The 27919-nt window shown below is 41.8% G+C and overlaps 1 protein-coding gene across 1 annotated transcript in view; it reads left to right on the top strand.

Moving 5' to 3' along the window:
* Nucleotides 1-23468, top strand: part of dis3l2 (DIS3 like 3'-5' exoribonuclease 2) — a 69517-nt gene extending 46049 nt beyond the window's left edge. The window contains exons 16-21 of the mRNA XM_077248630.1: nt 1123-1209; nt 8996-9143; nt 13251-13381; nt 13612-13716; nt 20058-20162; nt 21760-23468. Of these exons, the coding sequence (XP_077104745.1) occupies nt 1123-1209; nt 8996-9143; nt 13251-13381; nt 13612-13716; nt 20058-20162; nt 21760-21858 (675 nt within the window). The 3' untranslated portion in view covers nt 21859-23468. The remainder of the gene's footprint in view (nt 1-1122; nt 1210-8995; nt 9144-13250; nt 13382-13611; nt 13717-20057; nt 20163-21759) is intronic.
* Nucleotides 23469-27919: the final 4451 nt, after the last annotated feature.

Below are 27919 nucleotides of genomic sequence, written 5' to 3'. Positions count from 1 at the left end.
GCCTTGACTAATCTTTGGTCAAAATCAAATTCAAAATGTTGATGCAGAAGTATATTCTGATGAAGATTCAAACAGATAAGACATGGGGTCGTGACTCTCTGTGGTCTGTGAATGTCCTGTCAGTGACGCACAGAAAGACTTGTGCTAGTGCCATGCCAGTCATTTTCATCAAACATCAGTAGCTGTATTAGTATCAGTGATACTGTCCTTCATTCATGAAAAGATGCCATTAAACAAGTATTTAAAATATACTGTCTTTATGTTGTTTCTACATTAATACGGAGATTAACTGTGAATTAGATTATAAAATAAATGAAAAAACGTATAAAAACGTAAGTGATTCTAATCGCGATTAATCGCAGAAAAAATTTGTGATTTGATTAGTTATTTTTTTAATCTATTGACAGCACTAATATATATATACATATATACATCTACATTTTACATTTTACATTTATTCATTTAGCTGACGCTTTTATCCAAAGCGACTTACAATTGCTATATATGTCAGAGGTTGCACGCCTCTGGAGCAACTGGAGTTAAGTGTCTTGCTCAGAGACACATTGGTGTCTCACAGTGGATTCGAACCCGGGTCTCTCACACCATAGGCATGTGTCTTATCCACTGCGCCATCACCACCCCATATATACTGATTAGCTTCATCACTTTGTCTCCTCCTCCACAATACGATGATATGTGGTGGGCATTCTGACACTATATGGCTGCCGTCTCATCATCCAGATGGATACTGCACATTGGTGGTGGTTGAGTAGATCCACCCCCCTTCCATATGTGAAGCGTTACCATAGCTTGCTGTGATTCTATATGGTCTGTAGACAATTGGCACAACCCAAAGGTGTTCCCCTAGCCTCAGCTACTGACACATTGTCTTGTTTCCTACTCAAGGACTAGGGCTTATACTATGTGTAACCCAGATGTTTTTAAATAAATATATAAAAATGCAAAATGTTTTTGAAAAGGTTAAGATTAGGAAATAGTGTAAAGTTTGTTCAGTATAAAATTCATTATATCATTATAATTGTCAATGGAGAGTGTAATATATAAAAATAGAGTGTAAAATAATTGTGTGCGCATACTAATCTGTGTCTATTGTTATGACAGAGGAGTCTGAATGAAAGCTTTGGGGATGACGAGTATACAGCTGCCAGGAAAGAAGTTCTCACTCACATGTGCTCCAGGCCAATGCAGGTGAAGATGTGCTCATGTTATTAACAATTTAAATCCACTTTCTGTTCATCCATTCTGATGTATATGTCCACACCATGTTTAGTAGGAAGAGGATGTTGTCTCTTTCACACCCTAGTGAGCTGCTTCACAGTTTACATTAGCTATGTTTCCATCCATCGATGTTTATGCACATTTTCGTAATTCGCATTAAATAACACTATGGAAACGCCAAAATGTGCATAAATTCACAAATGCACAAGTAATTTATTTTATGTGAAGTTGTTTTATACAGTGGTTCTCTTACGAGAGTATCTCTCGTACTGCGTAATATCTTACGCTATGGGGAAAACCTCTTTTCCACGAGATATTGAATCCAAAAATTATCCTTAATTTTGAATTAATGTAAAACGCTGTGCAGCAGCATGCAGACATAGGCAAGATGGCTTGAGCGCCTATTGGCTGCCCTGCGGCAACAGCAGCAGCCTATCGAGAGTGGCCCTGCGTGACACATATCCAATGGGGGCATTTCGTGCCCATTTCGTCACCTCCCGCCAGAAAGGGCGTGGTCTCGCCCTATAAATATAGCTCGATTAGGCCATGCCGTCTGTGGAAAAGCACACAGCGAGACGTGCCTTGAGTATGAAGTCGCTGGCATCGCCGCCTTTAGCCGCCGTACCTTCTACGCTTCCGGCGTTATATCCTTTTCAAAGTGTGTGTGTGTGTGTTCGCCGCTGCAACACATTTTTTCACTGTCTCTCTCTCTCATCCTAAAAGAGCTGCGTCTTTTTCAAGATGCATAGATCCTGCGGCTCGTTCCGAGCCACACTCAGTGAAGAGGATCGCCATGTCATCTGCGTTTCCTGCCTGGGTGCGAATCATGCGGCTCTCGCTCTCGTCGACGGCGGATGCCCTCACTGTGAGCTACTGCCGATGGTGACTCCGAGGACTCGCCTGGCATCATTCTAAGAGCCTGCACTTAAGCCCGCTGCAGCGCTGTAGCATTCCCCCAGCGCGGCCCCGAGCCTTCTCCTGCCCGCCAAAGCTCGCCGGTTCGCCCGCCAGCTTCGCCGGCATCGCTCGAGTCCCTCCCCGACGGACAGCGGCCGCCGTCCGCCGCCGCTTCCGCCATTGAGGTCGACGAAACAGCCGAGGCCTGTTCTATCCTGGCATCAGATAGTGAGGATTGGGCGAGCTCTGTGGACCTCCCCTCTGCTATCCGCGAGCCTTCTGGGAAACAAGCCGGCATTGAATCAGAGCTGATGCTGCTTCTCTCTCAAGCCATCGACAACCTCGGCCTCAACTGGGAGGGGCCCGCGCAGCCTGCGTGCCACCGACTGGACGGATGCTTCCTCAAGAAGGGCCACGCGCCGTCACAATCCAGGCCCGAGCCTTTTCTTCCTGAGCTTCAGGGAAGAAGTCGCGAGGTCCTGGGGCGCCACCCTCTCGGCCAGGGTGCGTACCTCTGTCTCGGCTGCATTCTCCACTGTGGACGGTGCGAAAGACAAAAGATACCTTTCTCTTCCCCTTGTGGTAGCTTCCCATCTCTGCCCGCCCTCTGCTGGAAGGCCAGCGCAGACGGTGCTACCATCTAAAGCCTGCCGAGTGACGTCAGCCATGCACGGTCGTGCACACGCCGCCGCCGGGCAAGCTGCGTCAGCATTACACACGATGGCCATCTTGCAGATCTTCCAGGCCGACCTTCTCCGAAAAATGGACGAGGAAGGCGCTGAGTCGATCAGCATTGCGGATTTGCCGAGCGCTACAGACCTGGCTCTACCCGCTACAAAATCAGCTGCAAAGGCCATAGGGCGGAACATGGCCTCTCTCACCGTGGCTGAGAGACATCTGTGGTTGACGCTGTCTGAAAGGACTGAAGTGGAGCGCTCTGTAGTCCTCGACGCGCCCATTTCGTCAGGCCTCTTCGGATCTACCGTCAAAGATTTTGCGGACAGATTCCAAGAGGTTCAAAAGACATCGCAGGCGATGAAGCACTTCCTCCCGAAGCGCTCTAGTTCCGCAGCAGGTCGCTATAAACAGCCGTCTGCCCGGAGCTCCCAGCCGCAACCTGCACCACCCGCCGCCAGGCCCAAGAACAGAGACCGCGGTCTCGCTCTGCTGGACGCCGCCCCCCTCAGTGCGGGCCCCGGCCGAGGATCGAAATCAAGCCCGAGGTCTCAAAGCCTTCCTGGCCTCTCTAGGAAAGCGACGGTGTTCAAATCCCTCTGTGGCCGGATTTTCACCGAAACGTTTCGCTCGTCCAGTTCCATGCAATGTGACTGTTCCAGCGTATTTAGCAGTCAACAAGCCGGTCCATTTGCCCGCCTGCCTGCACACAAAAGCCGTTTTTATGGCTACTCGGATAAATCCAATAAAGAGTGTATTTTCTGGTGTTCCGGCCACGGCGATGGTGTTATGAGTGTTGTAAAAATGCCCACGTCTCAGTGCCCATTCCCACACGCAGACACAGCCCGCCACAATAGAGGGCTAGCACAAATAAAATCGACTCATGTCGATTGTGCAATAAATGTAGTGTACGTGCCCACGACACAGTGCCCACAAACACTACACGAAGCATGTCCCACGGTTTCTGTAAAAACGAAACCAACACATTTTCAGTCGGCGCGAGCAGACAGTGTTCTCATTGCAGTGAGTGTGCCCGCTATCCCGCGCCCACATTCCCTCACAGACATGCCGAACCCCACGGGGCACGTCCCGCTCGCCTTCTCTCCACAACCTGTCCGAGAGAAGCGGAGCGCGGTCGGGCTGCCTGCTGTGATCAGCGCACCCCCCGCCTCGCACACTGCAAACACAGTATCTATTTCTCAGCACACCGGAGCTCTCTGGCCGCCACTATGCCGCGGCCAGAGCCCAGATTTCATTCTACCTCTAGCTATTCACGCAGATGCGTGGGCAAAGCTTCCCGGGGTATCAGAATGGGTGCTGAATACTATAAAAAGAGGCTATTTGCTGCAGTTCACTCGACGCTCCCGCCGTTGCGCGGCACGAGTCGAAACGACGGTAAAAAACGAAGTATCTCATCTACTTCGAGCCGAGATAGCGAATCTACTGAGCAAAGGGGCTATAGAACCTTTATCTCGGGCTCAGAGCGAAGGGGGGCTATACAGCAGGTATTTTCTGGTACCGGAAAAAGATGGGGGTCTCAGACCCATTCTAGATCTGCGACAGCTGAACAAAGTGCTCGCGAAGCGCCAGTTCAGAATGATTACAACCAGGCAAATCCTCGCGCAAGTTTGCCAGGAGGACTGGTTTATGTCAATAGATCTGAAAGACGCCTATTTTCAAATACAAATAGCGTCACGTCATAGGCAATTCTTGAGATTCGCCTTCGAGGGCCAGGCATACCAATACAAAGTCCTGCCGTTCGGCCTGTCCCTGGCGCCCTGTACATTTACGAAGTGCATGGACGCGGCTCTCGCACCCCTGAGACTCCAGGGCATGCGAATTTTTAACTACTTGGACGATTGGCTGTTTCTAGCTCGATCACAATCAGAGCTCATAGAATACAGGGCCACATTACTCGAGCATCTCGAGAATCTGGGTCTCACAGTCAATTGGGTGAAGAGCTCGCTGTCTCAGAAAATTTATTTTCTGTGAACAGTGCTGGACTCGCTATCCATGACAGCGCGTCTGTCGCCAGAGCGCGAACTGGACATTCAGCACGCCGTGAAATCCATCCGCCGCGGCTCGATAGTTCAGCTCAAAAGGTTTCAGAAAATGCTGGGCCTCATGGCTTCAGTGCTCCAGCTGGGTCTGCTTCTCATGCGCCCACTGCAGCTGTGGCTGAAAGCGCGAGTTCCGCCCAGGGCATGGACCGCTGGTCTGTTTCGCCTCTGGGTCAATCTGAAATGTGTTTCAGCTTTGGAACCTTGGAAGATAACCAATCAGTCAGGTGTGAGTCTGGGGACTCCCTCGAGTGTGAAGGTGGTGTCCACGGATGCCTCCACCTCGGGATGGGGAGTGCTCCTCGAGGGCAGACCGTTCTTTGGCCAGTGGTCAGAATGGGAAAAGCTCTTACACATAAACTGTCTGGAAATGATGGCAACGCGCTACGGCGCTTCTGTCCACATATAGAGGGTCACTACGTCTTTGTCCGGTCGGACAAGACTGGTGGACCTGTTTGCGTCCCACGAGAACGCACACTGTCCGAAATATTTTTCAAGAGCAAGGACGTATTTGTCGTTAAGCGCGTCATGTATGGAGTTTGGGCCTAATGACTCAAAAGTCATACTCAAACCAAGGCACGGGTACGTGCCCAAATCCCTCAACACACCGTTCAGGGCCCAGGTTATTTCCCTGTGCGCTCTCTCGGTTCATGATGAGGAGGAGGAGGATGCGAGTCTCCTTTGTCCTGTCAGGGCACTGAGAGCTTATGTGTCCCGCTCGTCTGTCTTCAGACAGACCGAGCAGCTCTTCATTTTGTTAGGCGGACGCTCCAAGGGACTGGCCGCATCAAAACAGAGCCTATCCAGATGGATAGTCGACGCCATAGCACTGGCTTACACTTCTAAGGGCCTGTAGTGTCCTTTGGGTGTCAGAGCACACTCCACGAGAGGCGTGGCCTCGTCGTGGGCGTGGTATAGTGGGGTTACCCTGCAAGATATCTGTACGGCCACGGTCTGGGCCTCGCCGTCTACATTTATAAGGTTTTATAACCTAGAGGTTCCCACCTTACAAGCCAAGCTTCTGTCGGTAGAGAATTCAGTGCTATCTGCCCCGCTGTGCCGGCCCAGATGCTGAGTTTTGCTTGTGCATCGCTCACTGAGCGATAACACAGCTCCATGGGTGTTGAATAACCCGTACTATTACCCGGTTCAGGCTGAACACGTTCACCCTGTCTGTGTGAAACACTGTTAACATAAATAGCTCCTGTAGGATGCTATTTCATGGGGAATGATGCTTGCAGCCTCTCTTCTCTGACTCTCTGTGAGTCTATGGTGATTATGCACTATATGAGCCCCGGGCTACTGCCCTTGGGACTTTGGTGTCGGATCCCAGTACGCACGGCGTTTTGCATTGTGTTCCCCATAGCGTAATATATTACGCAGTACGAGAGATACTCTTGTAAGAGAACGTACTCGGTTACTAACGTAACCTCGGTTCTCTCTAGAGAGGGAACGAGTACTTCGTATCTTGCCGTGCATTCACAGCTCTGGTTCGCTTCGGCAATGAAAACCAGTTGTACCAGCCTAATCGAGCTATATTTATAGGGCGAGACCACGCCCTTTCTGGCGGGACGTGACGAAATGGGCGTGAAATGCCCCCATTGGATATGTGTCACGCAGGGCCACTCTCGATAGGCTGCTGCTGTTGCTGCAGGGCAGCCAATAGGCGCGCAAGCCATCTTGCCTATGTCTGCATGCTGCTGCACAGCGTTTTACATTAATTCAAAATTAAGGATACTTTTTGGCTTCAATATCTCGTGGAAAAGAGGTTTTCCCCATAGCGTAAGATATTATGCAGTACTCGTTCCCTCTCTAGAGAGAACCGAGGTTACATTAGTAACCGAGTACGTTTCTCCTACTGCAGCAACTTCCATTTTTTTTATTATATTTACCGAACACTTTATATGATATATGACAAGCACTGAGCTTGTTCATCTCTGGCTCAGCTCCAGCCAACGTGCGAACGCACAGTTTGAATCTGGCAGTTATGTTATGTCACTGTACATATTTTGTCCAGAATTTGACACCCTTGCAAAGTTAGGGGACAAGTCTCATTGTTCACAACACCATGTCTTGGAAAGACAAAGACTAAGGGCCCATTCACATATCGCGTCTTTTGCGCGCTCAAGTTTGTTATTTCAAATGTACACGCTCATAATGGAAGCGACGCGGTCGCAACAGACGTGGTCAGGCGTCTGATTGACTCGTCAAAGCCGTGCGCTTCGACAGCAAAGGGGCGCGCAATTTACCATAAAATTTTACAGAAATTTTTCAGAAACGCACGTTTTTTGCATCAAAACGTACATCCTTGACGTGCGATCTGCTATTTAAATTAGATTGTTTCTGCTGCAGGTGTTTTATGCCTCAGAAGTGTTTTTGTAACAAGAAAAGAAAAACTACTCTCGGTTTCACGTTCACTGTTTTTTATTTCAGGACCTCGGACAGTCCCCTAATCCCTTCATTCGAGACACATCTTGCAAATTTTCCAGTTGTAATTCCGGTAACACTTTACAATAAGGTTTCAATTATTATTTTTTTTTAAAAAATATGCAAAAACCACGAGGTTTCTGATGCGCGTTTTCCGTGACCACAAAGTGCACGTTAAGAACACGCACTTTTATGGCAAATCGCGCGTCCCGCCCGCTTTTGACGTGCAATCAGACGCCTGACCAGCGTTTATGAATCCTTTGGCTTGCCATACGTATGTGGTGCAGGCTGCAGCACGCTCGTTTTTTCAGGCGCTTTTTCAGCTTCGGCCTTTCCGTATCAACTTCAAAAGAATGGCCGAACAGCTGATCATAGCAGTACAGTGCGTTTTTTATTTCTCATCTCCATCTAGTAGTAAAGATAATACAAAATCTAGAAACCCTAGATTCAGGCCCACCTCGACTTAATCCAGGCCCACCCATCTGTCACGTTCTGCATCCGCCATTGGCACTAAATAATAACATTGCATTCTTTTAACATTAAATAAAATACATAAACAGTATCTGAGATTATCATTGCCACACTTTGTGTTTGTTGTTCCAGCCGCGATGTCACAGAAAAAATAGAAACCGTTTCTAAAATAGAATTGTCGCGGCTGGTTAGGACAAAAACTCTGATACAAGCCCCGTTCACACTACAAGCGCCTTTGTCGCTGCATGTCACCAGTGACTGGCGATGAGGTCGCTAGTGGCGTTCCCACTACTGGTTGCCTTTATAAATGACATCCAATGACAGCGAATCAGTTTTCTTGCCGTTCCACTCCTATTAGTTGTAGCTCCCGAAAGTCGCTCTTCATTTGCATATAGTTAAACAGCCAGATAGCCATCCGGTCGCTGTCGCACGTGTCGCCAGAAATCGCCCGCTCCCCATTTGAAATGAATGGTATCGTGTCGCTTGTAGTGTGAACGGGGCTTAACATGGAAAATATACCTTTTATCGCGTGTCGAGATTGATTCTAGCTTGATACTCTCAGCATAAAAATACATTTTACACTTAAATAAAGGGCAGTATCATTCCCTTTTAATTAAAGTCTAGTCCCCTTTATTTGTATAGTGCTTTATACAATACAGATTGTTTCAAAGCAGCTGTGCAATAATAACCAGGAAAATAATGATCAATGATGCATCAGAATTCTGTAGTAAAGTAGTTTATCCACTTTGAGAATTAAGTTCAGTAGCATTGTTGATGTTGCAAAATTAATCAATTATGAAACCAAGTCGAAATGGATATAATGCAGCATTACAGTGGTTTCATCCGGCTCAATTCTTTTCAAGTTTTGTTCCCATACATCAGTGTCAGTGCAGTCAAATCAATATTACTGAATATTATATAATTGCATTTTATTCAGGACTAATATGTATTTTATCCAGTATCAATAACTCTATTCATAACTAAGCCGTTCCCGTAGTCCACCATTTTGGGAACACTTTAAATTTTTCTTACAAAGCAGCATAATTTTCTACTTGCTGTTCGGAACAGCCTGTGTGTGTATAAGATGCGTCAATTCCATTCTTGTTGCGCAGCTTACTCTGAATTGTAACACAGCTAATGTGTCAGATTATTAGAACTGAAGCAATGGTGACTGTTGAACGTCTTGTGATCTAATCAGAATTATTTGATATTGTTTTCCTGTTTAGATGGCGGTGTATTTCTGTTCTGGAGCTCTGAAGGATGAGAAGTTATTCCGTCATTATGCTCTGAATGTGCCTCTTTACACACACTTCACTTCACCTATACGACGCTATGCTGATGTAATAGTGCACCGTCTACTGGCCACGTCCATTGGTAAGTTACTCGTGTTCAAGGGTCAGGGTGCATGTGACTATTGACTACTGTCTACTACAGCATCGCATCAGGGAGTGCATTATAGTCTCCCTGAGGTAAAATTTGATTCATTCATTGCCATAGGAGAGGAAGAATTTTGCAAACTCGTTAATTCATCTAAATCGACAACATGTATGTTAGACCCTATACCGACTAAATTGTTGAAAGAGATGCTTCCACAAGTCATAGATCCTCTTCTTAACATCATTAATTCGTCTTTGTCTCTAGGATACGTACCAAAAACCTTTAAGCTGGCTAAGATTAAACCACTTGTTAAAAAAACGCAACTTGATCCTACAGAATTAGTCAATAACAGGCCGATCTCAAATCTACCTTTTCTATCAAAGATATTAGAAAAAGCAGTATCCTCACAACTGTTTTATTAATTTCTTGAAGGAAATGATATCTGCGAGGATTTCCAGTCAGGATTTAGACCGCACCACTGAGACAGCTGTCATTAGAGTCACAAATGATTTGCTCTTATCATCCGATCGTGGTTGTGTCTCTCTATTAGTGTTACTTGATCTTAGTGCTGCATTTGACACCATTGACCACAACATTCTCTTAAATAGACTAAAAAACTATGTTAATGTTCCACTAACATTAGTGGAATTGCATTAGCATGGTTTAAATCATATTTATCTGACCGCTATCAGTTTTTAGCAGTAAATGAAGAGATGTCTTATCGATCACAAGTTCAGTATGGCGTACCACAAGGCTCAGTTCTCGGACCGCTGCTTTTCACTCTGTACATGCTACCTTTAGGAGATATCATTAGGAAACACGGAATTAGCTTTCACTGTTATGCTGATGATACTCAGCTCTATATTTCTTCCAAACCTAACGAAACTCACTAATTCACAAAATTATCGGAATGCATAGTTGATATAAAAAATTGGATGACTAGTAATTTCCTACTACTAAATTCTGAAAAAACAGAGATTCTAATTATTGGACAAAAAACTTCCACACGTAATAACCTAGAATACTGTTTAACACTTGATGGCTCCTCTGTTAAGTCTTCGTCGTCAGTTAGGAACCTGGGTGTGCTCTTTGATACCAATCTTTCATTTGAAAGTCACGTGTCTAGTGTCTGTAAAACCGCATTTTTCCATCTTAAAGATGTATCTAAATTACGTCATATGCTCTCATTGACAAATGCGGAACAACTAGTTCATGCCTTCATGACACCAAGGCTAGATTATTGTAATGCTCTACTGGGTGGTTGCCCTGCACGCTTAATAAACAAACTACAGCTAGTTCAAAACGCAGCCGCTAGAGTTCTTTCCAGAACCAGGAAGTACGACCATATTAGCCCGGTTCTGTCAACACTGCATTGGCTCCCTATTAAACATCATATAAATTTTAAAATATTGCTGATTACTTACAAAGCACTAAATGGTTTAGCTCCCCAGTACTTGAGCGAGCTCTTAACGCATTGTAGTCCTTCACGTCTATTGCGATCTAAAAGTTCTGGCCAGTTGATAATACCTAGAATATCTAAATCGACTGCTGGCGGTAGATCCTTTTCCTATTTAGCACCAAAACTTTGGAAGAATCTTCCTAACATTGTCCGGGTAGCAGACACAGTCTGTCAGTTCAAAGCTAGACTAAAAACACATCTCTTTGACCTAGCATTCACATAACACTCTATAGACATCTATAATTCAATATTAGGCTGCTTAGATTAGGTCAGCCGGTACTGGGAATACTTCCCTTAAATCCTGATGTACTTGTTACATCATAAGAAGAATGGCATCTACGCTAATTTTAGTGTCTTTGTTTATCCAGAGGTTTTCCCGCTGCCTGCCGGACCAGGCCGTTTCCAGATCTGACGAAGGACTTTCGCCTGGACCCAATGACAATGCAGTGCTGAAGTGCCAACTAGCCTTTCCCTATGGAGGATCCCTATACCACTCTACAGATAAAGCGTTGTGGATTTTTTTGGTTCGCGTACCTACCCGAAGTGATAAAATAAAATAAAATTCTGCATCAAAATTTATAGACAAGACAAGTAGTTTGTTTAGGCATGGTTTGTAAGGAATTACAAACCTGCGAACATATATTCAAACGCACATAACTATAGAATCAATTCTTAATGAGCATGTGAACACCATCAGCGTCTATCACAGGTTCGCGTTCAAAGTCTGTTTAGAGAGAACGGTGTCGTCTTAGCGGCCCCTAATTTAATAACAAACTGTCATTTAGACAGAAGTGAAGCAATCAAAACTAACTTTAGCTGGAAAAAAAAATTTTTCAAGAACCACTATAAAACTAAACCAATCTCTGTTACCTTAAATTATATGTTTATCTCTGTAAAGCTGCTTTGAAACAATCTACATTGTTAAAAGCGCTATATAAATGAGGATGACTTGACTTGACTATTGATTGACTGAAGGCTTTCTGTAATGTGCTCCAGGTCCACTAGAGGTTCTCAACGTCCTGCTGCCTGATCACTAGTGAGGGAAATGTTCCACTAGTATGCATTGCAACATTTAATAGAGCAGCAGTGAATCAGGGGTTTCGGAGCTGAGTTTATTTTTGCTGAACTACTCTCGCTCAATTAAAGTGAGGCACACTTTTGATGGAGAAAACAAATATGATTTCCCACAAAAAGTGATCAAAATGCACAGAATAAGCATTTCTAATGTGTTTTAACAAGAACTGGAGTAGTTCACTGTCCCAGTCCCAGCTGAGGAGAAGGAGCCCTATAGTATGATGCTTGCGCCACCTAGCTTCATTGTGGGTATGGTGTTATTTGGGTGATGAGCGGTTTTGTTTTTGAGCCAAAGTACCTTTTAAAATCATGGCTCAAAAGTTCAAACCAATTTGGTTTCATTAAACCTTAATTATTTTAAGTCAAATCACCTTTATTTAAATAGCTCTTTTTACAATACAGATTGTTTCAAAGCAGCTTTACAGTGATAACAGATCAATAATATTGTTGAATATTAAGTGTCCCCAACTAAGCAATTCAAAGGCGACAGTGGCGACAGCAAGGAACCAAAACAAATAGAGGGGGGGGGGGGGGACAATTGATTATGATTCAGGCAGCATTACAGTCAGATGTCAGATTGGATCGGAACATTCCGAATATTTTTCCAGTTCCATCTGGTTGAAGATCTGAGTCACGCCGGTATGTTGAGGATACGGGTTGTTGAGGATCAGTGCCTATGGCTGTCGTGTCGATGAGGCCTTCACAGGGGATGGTCTAGTTGACACAATCTCTGCTGACACTTCAGGGATGCGTTGTGGTCGTGTCTAGGTGCAAGTCCACCATCTGATCTGGATACGGCCCGGATCCGGCTGACTGCAGTAAAGGTCGGGATAAACGAAGAGACTAATATTAGCATAGATTACATTCTTCTTATGATGTAAGAGTACATCGGATTTTATAGGAAATGTTCCCGGTTCCGGCTGACCTAATTTATGCAGCCTTACAATCATTTGACAGAGTGCGTCTGCTTCCCGGACAATGTTAGGAAGACTGTTCCAAAGTTTAGGTGCTAAATAGGAAAAGGATCTACCGCCAGCAGTCGATTTTGATATTCTAGGTATTATCAGCTGGCCAGAATTTTGAGACAACAATAGACATGAATGAAAAAATAATGCGTTAAGAGCTCGCTCAAGTACCGGGAAGCTAAACCATTTAGTGCTTTGTAAATAATCAGCAAGATTTTAAAATTTATACAATGTTTAATAGGGAGCCAATGCGGTGTTGACAGAATCGGGCTAATATGGTTGTACTTCCTGGTTCTAGTATAAACTTCTAGTTACTGCGTTTTGGACCACGTGTTTTCTTTGTTGTTTTTTTAGTTGTTTTTTTTTTGTGTGAGTAATTCCTTCCATCTTACCACACTACCCAATAGCCCAGACATATGAAGAATACAGGATGTTGTTGTCACATGTAGCATGTGACCAATACTTGCCAGATATCCCTACAGCTCAATTAATGCTACTGTAAGTCCTAGCATCCATCAATTTTGGACGGGTGCCCTTTCATTTGGACTTTAAGTTAAGAGCTGTTTTATCTGGAGCCTCATATTTATTCTATGTGTGTCATTACAGACTGTGGGCCACGTTTGAGTCTCTCAGGAGAGGAAGTACACAAACAGTCATCCCACTGCAATGATAGGAAGACTGCTTCAAAGAGAGTTCAAGAGCTGAGCTCTGAACTTTTCTTTGCTGTCTTTGTAAAGGTATGTATCATAGCAAAGATGCTCAAGAGGTCAGGTTTTATTTATCATTTGCACATAGAGTAAAAGTCTTCTGTGTGTAAATAGTAATAGTAATAAAGTAAACTGTTAACAATTTTGAGCAAATACATTTTGCCCTTGATATAATGTTAGCATAGTTGTTATTGTTCTGCAAAGGCAGAAATGTTGTTAGTAAACAAACCATTTATTAATGAGTGTGATGTTGCTGGTAGGAGTGTGGTCCTCTGGATTCAGAAGCTATGGTCATGGGGGTTCTGGACCAGTCCTTTGATGTGCTTGTGCTTCGCTATGGAGTGCAGAAACGAATCTACTGTAATGTACGTATGACTTATTAAACTATTTGTTTTCACAGCTTTTCCTTCTAACTCGTAAACCAGTGAAATTCAGCCATACACCTCATTTATCTAAGATACTCCAGTCTGCGTAATCAGTTTTACTTATATTTATTCCTTATGTATTTGTGAGGTAATTACATTATATAAGTGTTTAAATGAAACGCGTGTAAACAAATTATGAATTAATGTACCGTTGTTTGTCGCACTTTCGTTTTTATATTCATAACTTTCAGTAAAGTGAAAGTAAAGTAAGTACATGTACATGTACACTCACGTGTTGCGACATTACTGTCAGAATTGCATCTTTTATTTTCAGTCTCTCTGAAAAGTGCGTCGAACTGTGCGTTTAAAAACAAATCCGCAGTAAAATGAAGCGAACAATTGAAGTGTGTCTTACAGACACGATCTGTAATTTTGTTACAATTAAAGTTCTCACTTTCTGAATGTTTTTGGATCATAAGGATAGCAATGCAAAGACTGTTTTTCCACAATTTGGCACTGCAAAACATCTTGTAATCCTCAGAACACTCTATTGTTTTGTTGCTCGGGTAATCATGTGTTTGGGTTGTTCCTATAGTTTGATGGATTTTATGTCCCCATGAACAATACTGCATATTTCACATAAAATGTTAATCAAGTCCCATACCACATGGTATTTCATCCATAGATGTACCCCAATTAACACATATTCATAATTAGTACCTAAGAATAATAAAAAAATTAAAGATACAATATGTAAGAATTTTGTAATAAAAAATCACTTTCACAGTCTGATATAATTCCTGCAGTTGTGTACTTTAAAAAATCTTGGGAACTTTTGGGATATTCTATTTCAGAGAAATTCCAATTTTAAATAATGGCTCGTCCATGTTCACTTGTCGCCTGTCAATGACGTAATATTCGTTTTATCCCTGGATTCTGCTCGTACTTGTTACTATTAACCATGGCGACAGACGTGGACAACAGCGTTACGTCTAGCGGCACGCTCACGCTGTTGTTTCGTTCAAACATTATACACCATGGCAAGCAGACTTTGGGACAAAAGAAGAACTAAAACGAGGATCAATATCAGTGCGGCGTTTTAGAGATGCCGAGAGCTCCACGTCCGTGACAAACTTGGACTTGACTGAGCTCCACGTCCATGACAAACTTGACAGAGTTCTTGCATGTACTTAGATTTGTTTTATGTACATTTGCTCACCTGTTTAATAATTTTATATAGCTCAACATGATGAAATGTTAGAATATGATCAGTATGTTATTCTAATGTTGATCTAGCTTACTACTAGTCTCATACAGACAAACTAACACACAGAATAACATTATAACTTTCAACACACTCAAATGCAGATGTGATAGTGTAGACCAAGTGAAACAGCGCTGCATTACCTCACAAGTTTCATTCGTATAATAAACTGACCTGTGTGAGTATTAATACAGCACTTGCGGGTAGTTTGGTAGAAATAAATGTCATTATTCCTTTATTTATTACACTCGCGTGTGGCACTTATATCTGTCTCTTATTAGCAATAAGAGTGCTCTGCTTCATAGCACAGTCATGTTAAAAACATCAATGTTACTCATCCATAAACATTATTAGGTCCATCAGCTTGACAACTAGTTCCATAATTTTGCTGGAATTATGCGTCATCAACCTACGCCTTTGTTATTGTAAGAGGTTAGTAACCCCCTTTTGTTTTAATTTATACTGCACATATATATATATATATATATATATATATATATATGTATATATATTATTTTTTAATATTTATATTTATTTTAATTCTTCCTAAACGTAAATCTTCTGCTAGCATGTTGTTCTTTTCTAGCTAATAATATTCATAAGCTTGAAACGTCCACCCTGTTACACATTGCATAGTAAATGTCATGTGTGGACACCTTCATTGAATGTGAAATTTTGTCAGAATTATTAGGTTATACTATAGGTTTATTATTATTAGGTTATAGCCTGAGCTTGACCAGAGTGTTTTTTATGATAGACAGACATTTTCTCCCTCTGACAAGCCTAAAAAATTTATGAATTTTAAAGTTTTATTTTAAAAAAACTCAAATAAACTTAAATAACTTTAAAATTCAACAACGTTATAGGCTTGTCAGAGGGAGAAATTTTTTTTCTATCATAAAAATGTCTGCTCTGTCAAAAATCCACCAAACTGTAGGAATAACCCATTTGTAATCCAAATAACCTCCTATTTACTCACCTACATGTGTGAATCGGTGGGCGGGGCTATGGTTTGTTTGCATGGTTTATGTGTAAGACATGCTTTTTGTGGGTGATAAATAATGACGCAAATACCAGTAAATTGACTAGCGCAAACCTTAGTAAATCACCTTTCATTATTCATTTTTAAATACTATTATTCCAATAAATTTTTGCATCTGAAAAAGTAACTCCTACAAATGCACAAGCAGTAAGGTCAGCTGCAAAAATAACCGCCCACACCTTTTCTGTGCTAATTTTTCACTGATTGTCTTTATAGCAATAGCAACTTTATTTATATAGCACAATTAAAGCATCACAAGTTGACCAATGTATTTTACAATGTCTCACAGAAAAAAAAACAAGCATCACACAGGCAACACATAAAATAAAATTGTCCCTGATTAAAAGCCATTGGAAACAAATGTGTTTTGAGTCCCGTACAGTTGCAGCGTCTGTAATATGTTTCGGCAAACTGTTCAAAAGTTTAGGATTCGGCAAACTGTTCCAAGGTTTAAGTTCAGCAAAGGTGCAATCTTTTTGACTTGCGATTCACTGATCTCAAATTTCGCCTGGTTCATTTGGTTAATCCTGACAGTCCTTTTTATTTCTAAAAGAGCGTTTGCCCTGGGGCAAGCTGTTAGTAAATCTGCCCCTTAGTGTTAGACTATCATTCACTATCATTCACTTTTATCATCACTATCATTCACTTTCGTTTTTTTCCCTCTATTCTTCTTTGTGTGAGAGGCTGTGTGCACAGATAACGGCGTGCGAGTCCCGATTTTCGCGTCTTTTTCTGCGTTTAAAATCGGTTGAATGTGTAAATTGGCAAGACGTAATGCGTCCAAATGATGAACTTTCACTCTATGATGGTTAAACTTAGCAGTTAATCTGTACAGATCACGTATCAACTGCGATCCGTTGGACCGCTGATAATTAATGAACACACTTATCATGATTGCTCTTGCCAGAGATGGAGAAAAATCCTACTCCAGTACATGTCCCTGTCCTCAAATGTTGTTACTCAAAAGCGTTTCCCTCCACGTTTTCTGGTGCGCATAGTTTATTTTTACCACGCATGCGCACAAGTTATGTGCACCCCTATAGTTTAGCTTGTATGTAATGCACGAACAATACCTCATTTTCCAAACACATTAGGCCTCAAATAATACAGTGTTGTATTACAGTTTTTCTCCCATGAAAAAATTATATACGAAAAATTGTAACATTTACCATCTTTTCCTTCTCACAAGTTAATTTTGCCTGCTTCAAAGTTACTTTAAGTTAGATTAAGATGGTATGTTTTTGTATTAAGTTGTTTGGCCTGTATCCTCTCTAGGATATGAAAACTGTTTAGGCTTAAAGTGTAAGTATGCCAATTTTCAACCCGCTTTGTATTGTTACAATGTTGGTAGTTGTGTGAATGAACAATGTTTACTCTTTCTCCGTGTTACCTGGACTGAGAAATTCATGCTCTTTGAATTCTTGCACCTGGGAACAATACAAGTCAAATCCATCCCGACTAAAAGTTTGCGAAGAAGTATTTCCTACTCAGGCAAGGCAGTATTTTACTCTGGCAAGCCTATTTAATAGTTGTCTCGCGTAGCCAGACTAACAGCAGAAGGTCTGTACTCTATCGCAGCTTTCATTGGCCGAGGACGTTTGACAGACATGTAACACAACCAGTCAGAGTTTGTTTTGTTCCGCGTCATTTTTAGGGATGTGAAAATATAAAGTCCATGTCCCTACAATAACAGACCAGCGTGAATCTAATAAATTATTAATTCAAGAACGTTGTGCCAGTTGTAGTGGGAATTTTTAAAAATTAATCATGAACTAAAATTTTCTTTACAGGCCAAAATATTTAACCTTTGATTTCTCTTTACAGGCCTAACATTTAACATTTGAAAATAATAATGTATCAGCAGTATTTTTTAGCAAGGTTGTTGTTTCAGAAACTCTGAAGACATCCTGGCTAGACAGTTAATCTAAATGTAATAGTCCCATGTAGGGATGAATCGCGATCTTCGAATAGTCAAACTGCGTTCGAAATTCGATCATAAAATTAATTTTTCGAATATTGTTATATTTTTGCGCAATTCCAATGTGTCATAATTGACGGCGCGCCAACTGTCACAGATCAACTGTCACCCTACTGCGCGATAGGATACCAGTGTTTTATACATAGTCTAAACAAACAACAGAAGAAGAGCACCGTGACCGTTAACTCTGCGCCGAACAGAGGTGGGTAGTAACCTTTTACTGTCTATGGTAGTAACCGTCTACAAATTAGGCTACATTTACTTCCTTACGTTGGGGCGACGTTCCTCTTGTTACTTTATTTTAATGCAATACATGCTGTTAAATGCATAGTTTATTCCAAGCACGCTGCATCTTTTTTATGGGCATGAGCGATGCACAATTCACAAATCAATCACTCTTTTGAGTCGATTCTGTTCAAAGACTTCATCAAACAAGTTGGCAGATCTGTCTAAATCGGTTTGCGAATCAGTTTGAATGGTCTGTTCAGTTTCCTGCACGCACTGCATCCTCTGAAGCACTTTCAATTCACACTCGGAGTCGTAACAGGAAGATTTAAGAACATCAAGAGCGTTTGATGAAGTGGCCGTGGGCCTACAGTTTAGTCTAGTGAAAGCAAATCTGCAAATGCATCATATTTTTGCCAGCGATGAAGATCCCTTTGAACATCTTCGTATGCTGTCTGTGAATGAATGATTCCACAGGACGATGCATTCGAGTTCATTTCATTCAGGTAATACATTTTACAACCAAACAGATTATTACGTGACGATAGCACTACTACAAGTATGATGACATTATCCGTTTTTTGAACATATTAATTTATAGGCTACATTAAATAAGCTACCATTGGCGAAGTGCCAACTAGCCTCTCCCTATGGAGGATCCCTATACCACTCTACAGATAAAGCGTTGTGGAATTTTTCGGTTCGCGTACCTACCCAAAGTGATAAGATAAAATAAAAATTCTGCATCAATTTATAGACAAGTAGTTTGTTTAGGCATGGTTTGTAAGGAATTACAAACCTGCGCACATATATTCAAACGCACATAACTATAGAATCAATTCTTAATGCGCATGTGAACACCATCAGCGTCTATCACAGGTTCACGTTTAAAGTCTGTTTAGAGAGAACGGTGTCGTCTTAGCGGCCCCTAATTTAATAACAAATGATCATTTAGACGGAAGTGAATCAATCAAAACTAACTTTAGCTGGAAAAAACATTTTTCAAGAGCCACTATAAAACCAAACCAATCTCTGTTACCTTAAATTATATGTTTATCTCTGTAAAGCTGCTTGGAAACAATCTACATTGTTAAAAGCGCTATATAAATGAGGATGACTTGACTTGACTTGACCATTGTCCACAGTTTATGAAATGAACACCCGCCATCCCGCGGTAATGTGTGCGTATTGCGCAGGGGCATCACACGAATAGTTTTGATTAAAACTAATTTGTTTAAAAAGTAGGCTATTGCAGTAACAAGGCAGGTTCGCATAAAATCATTTTGACGTATGACATTATTTTTTTTATCTAACGAGCATCTGGTTTGGCGATGCAAAAACGGACTGTCGTGCTAATTGTTTTTTTCTTCTATGTTAACTGTTAAAAAAAACGACGAAAACATGTTACTTGTTCAATTAATATACAGTTTCTTTGATGACAAATCGCTAAAGATGAAATTGGCCTCCCTTTCTGTCATTATGAGTGTGCGGTTTTTTTTTTCGAATGCCATTTTTGGCAGAAATTCACATCCCTAGTCCCATGATATATTGAGTAATCAACGATGAACTAACAATGAACCACCAAACCAATGATTTTGTTGATTTTGACGATTCAGGTGATTCGCCTTTGTACCATATAGGCAGCCAAGTGTAATTAAAAGCCCATTTTGCCAGCTGTGAATACCCCTTTAAATCCATTGAATGTAATGTGGTAAGCAGCTGAGCTATAAACCAGCACTCTATAAATTGCCACAACAGAAAAAAACATTCATTGCTTTTTAATAATACATTAAATAATGAATAATAAATAACATGCTTTGTTTCCCTTGAAGTCATTAGAGGGACTAAAGGCGGTCAACTTCCGTAAAGTGGGAAAAAGACCAGAGATGACGCTTTTCTGGGAAACAGGTGACCCAAGCAAGGAGTCCATACAACAGGTGCGCTACTCCATGCAGCTTTCTTCTGTTTGCTTAAAGCCTCATTTTCTCAACTTCTGTTATATTGGTGGGTTTAAAATGAGTGCAGTTGCAGACACAATGTTTAGTTTTTTTAAACATTTCAAAATTGTGTTCTATCGTGAAGATATGCTTTTACATTTATAACAGAAGCACCAATCCACATAACAATGTTCTATCTAAACCACTCAGAATCTAGCAACCACATAGCAATGCATAAACACACTCAGAACGTCCTAACAACCGCTTAGCAACACCCAAGAAACGGCCTGGGACACCGTACCCACTGGATATACACTATATAGACAAAAGTATTGGGACATCTGACCATTACACCAACATTGACTGTAGTATCATTGCATTCTAAATAAATCGACATTAAAATGGAGTTGGTCCCACCTTTGCAGCTATAACAGCCTTCACTCTTCTGGGAAGGCTTTCCACAAGGTTTTAAAGCGTTTCTGTGGGAACAGAAACAGGAATTGAATAATATAATCAAATGTAAAATAACACTGCTGTATACATTAAATATAGACTAATCCTCATTTAAAACTACAAAAGTCATTCATTCAAGAGCAGTGAGTGATTTTATCTTTGTCTTTTGTTGTTTGATTAACATTAATGACTACAAGATCTACACAGATGAACGCATTTCAAACACGCTTTCTCAAAATGTTTACATTCACTTAAGATATAATCGACTGCGTTTGAGGATACTTACCAAAACGGCATTTCGACATATTTATGTGTAGACTATTTGACCCTTTAGCCCACAGTAAAGTTTGCTTATCCCCGTTCCCCATCAGGAGGCCGCATCAGGATGCTAGGGAACAGCATCTCTTTCGCACCTTAGTGCCCTTTATACTGTTTAATATCAGCACCCCCCAGGATGTTAAATTTGGCTTAGGGAGCAACGAAAGCACTCCGCTGTGAAGAGAAGGAATGTGGCAGCGGCACAATAATTGTTTTTAGCTTGATTATCTTGTTTTCATAATCGTTGGAAAATCGGAAAATATAATTAATCGCACAGCCCTACATGAGCGTCTACACTACGAAAGCATTTTGGTTCAAAGCAGCACTTTCAAACAATATATTTTGAATAAAGCGCTGTATTTTCAAAGGTGACTTTGTCACACAGTTTCACTTTCTAACATGATACATATTGTATTGTGAGGTAGTCAACTATATGCAGACATAATATTTACGTCCCCTAATATTTTCCACTTAAATCTCTGAGTACTGGTTACTCTGAGTATGGTTCATTTAACTATTGTGTACATTTCTTTTTTAAAATATTTAAAAAGTAATTTGGAACAGGTTGTTTTGTCAAATTTGTCATTTGTATAAATGAAAAAGTGTTGTTTTTTGAATCAATTTTAGTGTTGCCAGTGTTTCAGTGACGCCAGTCTAAGATCTCTCCTAAGGCACCAACAAAGTCTGGGTTGACCCTGAGCCAAAACCACTCAAAATATCAGGGATACTGCTTATCAACACCTTAGCTACATCTCGGAGAATCCTAGCAATCACATACCATGGTTATTTCTTGCAGTGGATAATGGTGTGTTGTCGTCTTCTGCAGGAGATCTCCATCTTCACCCTGTTGAATGTTCAGCTGAAGGCAGATAGAGCTCCTATGAAATACAGTGCTGTGCTCAAGAGACCCTCAGCACTTGTATGAATTATCCCAACACAATTTTTATTTCCGCAGTTTATTCTTAACCAAACAGAAGTATCAATGGTGATAAAGGCTTCTTCCTCTGCACCAGTAAACCATGAACTTTTTATGTTCTAAATAAAAGTTTTATGTGATTTTATTTGACTTTTATAGGATTTTGTTCTGAAATCTGCCAAATGCACATTTCTTTTAATTTGGGAATGTTAAGTGTTCAAGTTGAAATATTTCAAATATTTCGCTTTAGCCTCAGGAAGTGTTAAGTGAAGGTTTTGTTTTCAGGGATTGTGCCATAAGTTTAAATATCTCTATTTTGAAACAACTATTTTTGAAATCCACCCTCATTCAGAGAATAGTTTCCAAAGTGAATTTTAGTTACTTTTTTGATGCCAGTGTTTTAACACTTCGACCATTGTGTGCTTTGTAACATTTGAGCTGCTTTTTTTTTTTTCTGCCTTAAACCTTAGTATATGCAGCCTTTGAATGAGAGATAATATCTTCAGAAACGTTTGTCAACTTTAGAAGTTGCAGATATGTTAATGATTATTTTGTTTTCCCAATGGGAAGCATTGAGCCCTTAACAAACATACCATTTTATTAAGTGATTTTTGGAATATATATTAGCTTGGCTGAGTGATTGCTTTCTTTTTGTTGCAAATACAACAAAATGCTTTGTTTTTGTTTAGCAAATTTGCAAAACAATGTTGCAAATACTGGACCTGTTATGTTTTTAAATAGGACCTTTTTGTGAATCTTCTGTTAACTATTGATAGATGCTTTTTAATTAGTTTCAAGAATTAGTTGTAAAGCATCAACTTTTGGGACCCAACATGTGAAGAAAACATCTGGCAGAGAATTTTACTTTATAATCACTCCATTGCTTGCTTCTTATGTATGTAAAGGTACTGCCCAAATTACCCCATACACTTAAATACTGTTTTACATACACTGAACGTCTATTTGATGTCTTTAAGAAATGTTTTAAAGTGTCATTTGTCTCATCTTATGCATTTCATTTAATGTTTTCACATGCTTATTTTTGCACATGGAATTTCAGTGATTGTTTCAGTTATATCAACTATTTACTTATAAACTATTGTTCTTGCAAACCATGTTCTCTATACTGTATGGTGTGATATGCCACCCTTGAGACCAGTATAAAACTCTAAAACTGACAATGACTATATAACATATCAGAAAGACTAGAAAAAGGCTTCTGGGCTTAACTTCATTTAAACCATTAAGTTCAGTTGAAGTACAGTTAACAAGAAAGCAGTCATATGATATGACATGAAAAATAAATAAAATGCTGTTTTTTTTTTGTTTTGTTTTTTTAAGAACTGCTGTGTAAATGAAGTGGGGGGGAAAAAGTTGCAGTTGTAAGGTTGGAACATGCCATCCATGTGTAAAATGTTTGTAAAATCTGCATATGGTATTTAATTAGAGACTTGTGTTGTATGTACTCCGGTAGGTTCAATTTGATGTATGTGCACATTTGTTGTAACATTGGTCTTAGAATGTAGTCCTAAAATATATATGCAATGTCAGTAATAGGGAAAAACCTGTGGTGTAGTGTGATACTGACTGCAAAACTAATAAAAACCACTTCCACAAAATTCCGTTTATTTACTTTATTCCGCTTTATACAATACAGATTGTTTCAAAGCAGCTTTACAGTGAAACGGGAAAAGAATGGTCAATGTTGCAAAGCAGCTCTGAATAGTGTCATTGTTCAGCTCTCATCCAAAAAGGGGACCTGGGTGATACCAGGCTCAGTCAGTCAGGGTCCAGTTCTCCTCTGGTCAAACCAACAAACATGATCCGATTATGATTCCAGACTGCATCACAAGTTTGATTGTGGATTGATATCATTCAAGAATATTTCATCCAACTCCTGCTTGAAGATCAGGATACATCATGCCGGCCTGTAGGCAGGAGGTGAAGCTGGCCATAGGGCTCTGTGCAGAGGACTTGTCTGGTCGACGAGGTCTTTGTAGCCGTCTCTAGGACTCGTCTCTTCCACATGGGGTCCGCTGATATTCTGGATATGGAAGTTCTGGGAAGTGTTCCCGGAACACTTGGTGCACTCAACTCCCAGAACACGCAACTAGGTGTTGATCTAATTTATGCAGTGTAACAATCCTGGATTTGAATTATAGAAATGTGATCATGTGTTATGTGTATGCTAGGTTAAAGAGATGGGTCTTCCTGTCCATTCAGCCTGTAAAGAATAATACTATTCTTTTCTAAACTGGAAACAGACAGTAGAGCTCCAAAAGACCGGGAAATTACCACTTCAATTTACATTGCTAAATAAAATTTGAGCTTGTTGCCACATCACAATTGGTTGGTGTATTATTATACATGTCACCAATGTAAAGAGCTTCTCCAAGTAGCCTAGGCTACTCCTCGTGCGGTTAAGTCATGCATTTTTACACCATGCATGTATTAATGTGCATGCACACAGTGACTTAACGCATGTCTTTAAATTATGTTTCATTAACAAAGTTCGGGAGGAGCACATTCAGATAATTAACCTAATTACAGTTTTTCTGAATTGCTAAAACACTAAACCCCATTTTCTGAACCAAATTCTCAATAGCCTAAACCAATTTCTCGAATAAATCCCTTTTTCTGTGAAACAGGTAGTTAAAACTGTTTGAAAATCTCATACACTCTTTTTGCAAAACTCTAAACATTCTCACTCACTAAAACAGTTCGCACTGAGATACACTTATGTTTCAAAATACTAAACACACGCAGGCGAAAGTTGCGTGTGTTAAACACAACGTACAACACAGTTGTCATCGTTTACACACGAAGAACAAAATTGTTCACATTTATTTCTAATGATGTGACCAAACCAACTGTACATAATACAAGTCAGTTCACAGTCCCAAAATGTACTCAAAAAGTTGCCCTGAATGGATGGAACAATGGATGGAAAAAGTATAAGAGGGAGAGGAGGGAGAGAATGAGTGGGAGGATGAGGAAGAGCAAGATGTGCAGAATGTTGTCACGGCTGGATCTGGCTTTAGGGTTTTTCCCTTTGCCTGCAATGATAACACTGTCTCAGATGTGAAGGTCATCAGTCTGAACCCAACATGAAGAGATGATGCTGAAGCAGAATACTATCTCTCTTTTAATAAAAAAACTCTTCTGAGTGTACTTTACTGTAACATGAGTCTCATTTAGAGTTTTTCAAACCATTTGGCTTTTGCAGTTGGGCCACTGTTTTTTCACAGTATGCAAGTGCTGAATATACAGACATTCAATATTCAGTACAATACTACACTTGCAGTTCATACAGTATACAATTTATTCACCTTCTACTATCATTACTATACTTTTTTACGTAATTGCAAAATGTTTACTTTGTTACAATAAACTTTTTTCTGTAACTGCATGCTTTGTCTGCATGACTGCATGTCATCTAAATCATTCCAAACTAATGTCGTTCTAAAGTCAAACAAATCGTTTCTGTTTCGTTTTGTGATGGTAAAAGAAACCCCGTAAATCAATGGTTCTCAACTTTTTTTTACTCCAAGGCCCCCTCCTTCTCCAAATCAATACTGCAAGACCCCCTTAAGATGTGTGACATTTCCTCTTAAGGGGGACCGGGGATGGAAGTAACAGTTTAAGTTTACGCATCAATAACTCGGTGTTTTTTTTTTTACTAGATCTCTCGACTTGTCAAACACCAGTTGGAGATATCTTGAATTATAATTGTTACTAGGGGTAATTCAATTAGAGATATCTCTAATAGGGCTATCTCTAAAATCTCTTTTATTATTAAAAAAAATGTAGTTTGAGATATCTCTAGTTAGAATTATGCCTAGTACAAAATTAGATATGAGAAAATATTTTCCAATGGAAGTCCACAAAAAAAAAGACTAGTCAAAACAGCATTGGCGATATCTTGAATGCATATTATGACTGCAGACCTATTTTGTGTTGGTAAACAGCGATGATGTATTTTGTGCAGCAGCCGAACTGGTGGCAGAAAGTGACAGTTCTGTAGTAGTGGTGTCAAATATCAGCGCTAAAATCAGATTCACAACATAGGAATATGGATTATCCGGACGCCTTCTCCAATTATTGTAATGGTTTGCCAGCAGAAGAGATAGTAAACACCATACTAATAAATCATTGTACAGAAAAACAGATTAGTCAGAATATAACAAGCTATAATTAGTCAGAAGCGCGCAGCCAATGCCCGGTAAGGCCCCGCCCCTTTACCTAGGGGCATATAACGCCTGCAAGCGCTACTATTCTCCAGTTGACATTCGCTTCTCGCGAACACAGTTCGGCTGGAATTACACTGCTCACTTGCATGTCTTCAGGACATATCGCCTGATCAGCCTCCGCCAAACGTGACTGTTGTGTGTTCTGCATCTGGAGCTCTCACCGTTCTCACCAACTCCTCCTTCCACGGCTGCCTGCCACAGATTTTTCCGAGTTCTTCGCCGTTATGACGCTGTCTAAACCTGCCGCTTGTCAGGCTGAACAGCCTATCACGGGCCTACCCGACCGAGTGTGGTGCTCTCATCGCCGCTAAGGACCTGCACTCATTCTTCGTCGCCTGCTTGGCTCTCAAACATGGTCAAGAAGCCTTGGAGAACCCGGAGAATTGCAGTCATTGCCTTAAGCTGCCCAAGAAGCTTTTACGGCGCTGTCTTAAAGATGCCGCTACCCAGTGTGCGGAGCTCTGCCTTTCTGACTCGGATGGGGGACACGGTGATGACGACGCGCTACCGGGGGACTTCCAGGGCGCTACCTCACTTATTTCAGTTGACCAGCCCAATCCTGCATTCCCCGAAGAGGTCATCTTCGCGGGCAACCTCACGCTCGTCGACGAACCGGCCGGTTCCGGCGACGAGGATGACGCGGCCCTTCTTGGGGTCTCAGAGGACGAGGAGGCCATCCCGCCCTCTGGCGTTCCACAGGCCGTCGCCCACACGGCCTTGCCTCAGTCCATCCTCCTGGAGGTGTGTGAGCGATCGGCCGCTCGCCTCAACATTGAGTGGCCGGCTCCACAGAGCGCCACTGACCAGGAGAGGGACATATATGACGGGAAAGTTCTGGGACCCCCTCCCGGTCCGAGGAAGTAACTCTGCCCCGTCCTTCCAGCGTGCGCTAAGCACATGAGGCACAACTGGAGCGACCGGCTCAACTTTAAACACGGTCTCACGGGCCTTGAGGTGAAGGATATGGCGGCTCTTGGCATGGGCGACCCCCCCCGCTATCAAGCCTTCCATCGCCAGGCACCTTAACCCCGCACAGGGCGGGCTGCTCGCAACCCCCTAAACCGGTCTTGCCCAACAAGATGGAACGTTTTTCTGCCTCAGTTCACCAGGCCGCATACAAGTCATCGGCCTTGGCTGTCAGGGCCTTGAACGTCTCCTCCCTCCTCTCCGCTTACCAGGTGGAGATTTTGGACGAGTTAGGGCAACAGTTGGAAAAAGGAACACCTTCTCTGCCCTTATGGAAGGAGATCCTTACGGTGAACAACCTCATCCTCTGTAACGCTCGGCAGGCCGTCCAAGCCTGCGAGCGCTCTATGGCGCTCTCTGTGGTGTGAGAGCGCGCGCTCTTGCTTAACCTGTCGGGCCTTCCTGACAGCGAGAAGAGGAGCATTGCAGGTGTGTCGGTGGAGCCCAGCCGGGCTCTCTTCGACCCCGCCGTCGCATTGATGCAATAACGGTGTGACGACAAAAAGGAGGACGAGGCCTTCAAGTTATGCCTTCCTAGGAAGGCAGCACCACGCCAGGCGCCCCCTGCGCGTTTGCCTAACCCACCTGCCATGGGACGACATTTCCATCAGGGCAAGGAAAGGTCCCGCAACAAACCCGCCCCGCGGCAGAATAACCCACCGCCTGCTAAGCACTGGGGAAAATCGACTCCCGCCACGGCTGTGGCTGGAAGAACATCTAACACTACCCCCACCGACTCGAAACGCAAGCGGCCTGCCTGATGTTCGGTTGATGGGGGCATCGAGCCCTACGAACTCTCTTCTTGCCCAAAAACCCCTGTCCAAAATACTGTAAGACTGGAAAAACTTGAAGGA

Source organism: Siphateles boraxobius, unplaced genomic scaffold, assembly GCF_051911475.1.
Source record: "Siphateles boraxobius isolate OS27281-9 unplaced genomic scaffold, OSU_SipBor_1 1, whole genome shotgun sequence".
Classification (NCBI taxonomy): domain Eukaryota; kingdom Metazoa; phylum Chordata; class Actinopteri; order Cypriniformes; family Leuciscidae; genus Siphateles; species Siphateles boraxobius.
The sequence above is the reverse complement of the archived record's forward strand: the minus strand, read 5'-3'. Positions and strand labels throughout refer to the sequence as shown.